Genomic DNA, 2,870 nt, shown 5'->3' on the forward strand with positions numbered 1-2,870 from the left:
CGCTGAATGCATTTTACTTTCATTCGATTGAAAAATCTTTGTTTGAATGTTTTTGGCTTTCCTTTGATTCAAAAAGATTTGTTTGAATGCATTTGAATTTTATTTGATTCAATTAGCTTAATTGAATGCATGTGACTGTCATTTAATTATAAAAGCTTTGTTTGAATGTGTTTGACTTTAATTTGATTTAAAAAGCTTTGTTTGATTGTGTTTGACTTTCAGTTGATTCAAAAAGCTTTGTTAATGTGTTTGATTTTCATTTGATTCAAAAAGCTTTGTTTGAATGTGTTTGACTTTCATTTGATTCAATTAGCTTCATTAAATGAATTTAACTTTCATTCGATTAGAAAAGTGAATGTGTATGACTTTTGTTTTTATTCAAAAAGCTTTGTTTGAACCTATTTGAATTTCATTTGATTCAATTAGTTTTGTTTGAACGTATTTGACTTTCGTTTGATTCAAAAAGATTTATTAGAATGTGTTTGACTTTCATTACATTCAATTAGCTTTGTTTAAATGTGTTTGAGTTTCATTTGATTTAATTAATTTCGTTGAATGCATTTGACTTTTTTTCTATTTAAAAAGCTTTGTTTGAATGTGTTTAACTTTAAATAATGTATTTAACTTTCATTTGATTTAAAAAGCTTTGTTTGAATGTGTTTGACTTTCATTAGATTCAATTAGCTGTGTTGAAAGTATTTGACTTTCATTCGATTCAAAAAGCTTTGTTTTATTGTGTTTGACTTTTTTTTTTTAATTCAAAAAGCTTTTTTGAAGGTATTTGACTTTCATTTATTCAAAGAGTTTTGTTTGAATGTGTTTGAATTTCATTTTATTCAAAAAGCTTTGTTTGAATGTGTTTGCCTTTCAATTGATTTAATTAGCTTTGTTGAATGCATTTGATTTTCATTCTATTCATAAAGCTTTGTTTATATGTGTTTGAATTTTATTTGATTCGAAAGGTTTTGTTCGAATATGTTTGACTTTCATTTGATTTAATTAGCTTCATTAAATGCATAGGTTTTTTCGTTCGATTTAAAAACCTTTGTTTGAATGTGTTTGACTTTTATTTGATACAAGAAGCTTAGTTTGAATGTGTTTGACTTTCATTTGATTCAAAAAGCTTTGTTTGAATGTGTTTGACTTTCATTTGATTCAAAAAGTTTAAATGTGTTTGAGTGTAATATAATTCTTTTTTTTTTTGGTAAGTAAGAAAGTATATTACTATCAAAACTGTACAAAAGTACAAATAATACAAGCCTGAAATCAGGCAACTCCAAAAAAAACTACACAAGACCTGAGCACACAGGGCACCCCCCACCACAAGCTTTAAACTCCTTCAGATGCCACCTTCTAGCTTAGGAAGGGTTCACCTGAAGGAGAAAAAAGCAAACCTATCCAGAAGCAGCCTGCTGCCTTCTAGGAAGGACACAGGCCACAACTGAACAGGACTAACTAAAATACAAGCAAAAACAAAAAACAACACAGCATCAAAACAAACAACACTAATTTGGGATGCTGCTGTACAGCTCCTGTATCCATTTGCATTGCAATCTACTCCAATTCTTGTTTATAAGCTGCTTGACTCTGTCCATGCTCACCCTACCAATAGCCTTACAAAGCTTGGAAGGGTGAATGACAGCTTTTTGCCAAAAAGCTGTATTCCTAGCAAACCAGATGTTGTAAACAACACAAGCCAGAACTGCCAGAACCACCTTCTGCTGCACCTTATCATTCACTGCTCTGAGCCAGTTTTTCCAAACCTCATCAATACAGTAATTCTGTCTTGGAATATGGAGCCAATGGGAAATTCTCATCAAGCACTCTTGACTGTATCTACAATTAAAGAACAGATGTTGCATGTCCTCAATATTAGCACCACACAGCAAACAACTATCCTCAGCACTAGAATCATATTTCAAGAGTTTCTCTCTTGTTCTGAGTCTATCATGCATAGCCAGCCATAAAATGAAAGAATGTTTGGGAATATTGAACTTATTCCAAACCCATTTACACCAATCCACCTTTGTTCCAGTTCCCTGCAGCCATTTGTAGCACTCAGAAGTTCTATACTTGCCATTCATCCAACTATTTTGCTCAAAACCTTCTTTTAGCTGGTCCTTAACTACACATAATCTCCTCCAAGCCCATCCTGCAGACCTTTTAGGACTATAATTCTACCAGTCTTGGTCTTTAATGTACACAGCATGAACCCATTTCACCCACAAAGAGTCCTCTTTTTTAGCTATTTTCCACACATACTTCCCCAATGCTGCCCTGTTCCACATACCACAATCTCTAATACCCAGGCCACCCTCAGCTTTGCTTTTGCAGACCCAGTCCCAGGCAATGGGTGGAGCCTTAGACAACACAGCATCTCCACACCAAAGAAAAGCTCTGCACAGCTGAGTAATCCTCAAGATAACTGACTTGGGTAAAAGCACACACTGAGCCCAATAAGTATGCAGACTAATCAGAACAGAGTTCACCAGCACAACTCTTGCAATATAGGACATATTTCTGCTAGACTAGCAGGTAATTCTAGTCAGAATCTTATAAACTATAGCATCAAAGTCAGAAACTCTCAAGTATTTAGCATTCAGGGGGATGCCAAGATACCTAAAAGGAGCTTCTCCTATAACAAACCCAGACTCAGACACAATTTCCTGCTGCATTTCAGGCTGCACACTCCCAAAGTAGATAGCAGATTTGTCAGCATTAGCCTGTAAACCAGAACAACCCTCAAAAGCTTTCAAAGCTCTTACTAAGAGGGAGACAGACTTCTTATCAGCATAAGAAAATAACATCAAATCATCAGCAAAAATTAGATGATTTAATCTTAAGGATTTGCATCTTTGGTGAAATTTGAA

General features: G+C 34.1%; 1 protein-coding gene across 1 annotated transcript; it reads right to left on the bottom strand.

Moving 5' to 3' along the window:
- Window positions 1-1,505: 1,505 nt before the first annotated feature.
- LOC145632868 (uncharacterized) lies at window positions 1,506-2,516 on the bottom strand. The gene is made up of 2 exons (XM_081685197.1): window positions 2,263-2,516; window positions 1,506-2,169 (listed from the first exon to the last, which is right to left on the bottom strand). The coding sequence occupies exons 1-2, from the start codon at window positions 2,514-2,516 to the stop codon at window positions 1,506-1,508; spliced, it is 918 nt and encodes a 305-aa protein (XP_081541323.1).
- Window positions 2,517-2,870: the final 354 nt, after the last annotated feature.

This window comes from Chenopodium album, chromosome 5 (genome assembly GCF_948465745.1).
Source record: "Chenopodium album chromosome 5, dcCheAlbu1.1, whole genome shotgun sequence".
NCBI lineage: Eukaryota > Viridiplantae > Streptophyta > Magnoliopsida > Caryophyllales > Amaranthaceae > Chenopodium > Chenopodium album.

Coding starts and splice junctions, on each gene's coding strand:
- LOC145632868 (XM_081685197.1), bottom strand. CDS start 2,516: ATGTCCTATATTGCAAGAGTTGTGCTGGTGAACTCTGTTCTGATTAGT. Junction 2,170..2,262: donor AACAGGGCAGCATTGGGGAA/GTATGTGTGGAA, acceptor GTAGAATTATAG/TCCTAAAAGGTCTGCAGGAT.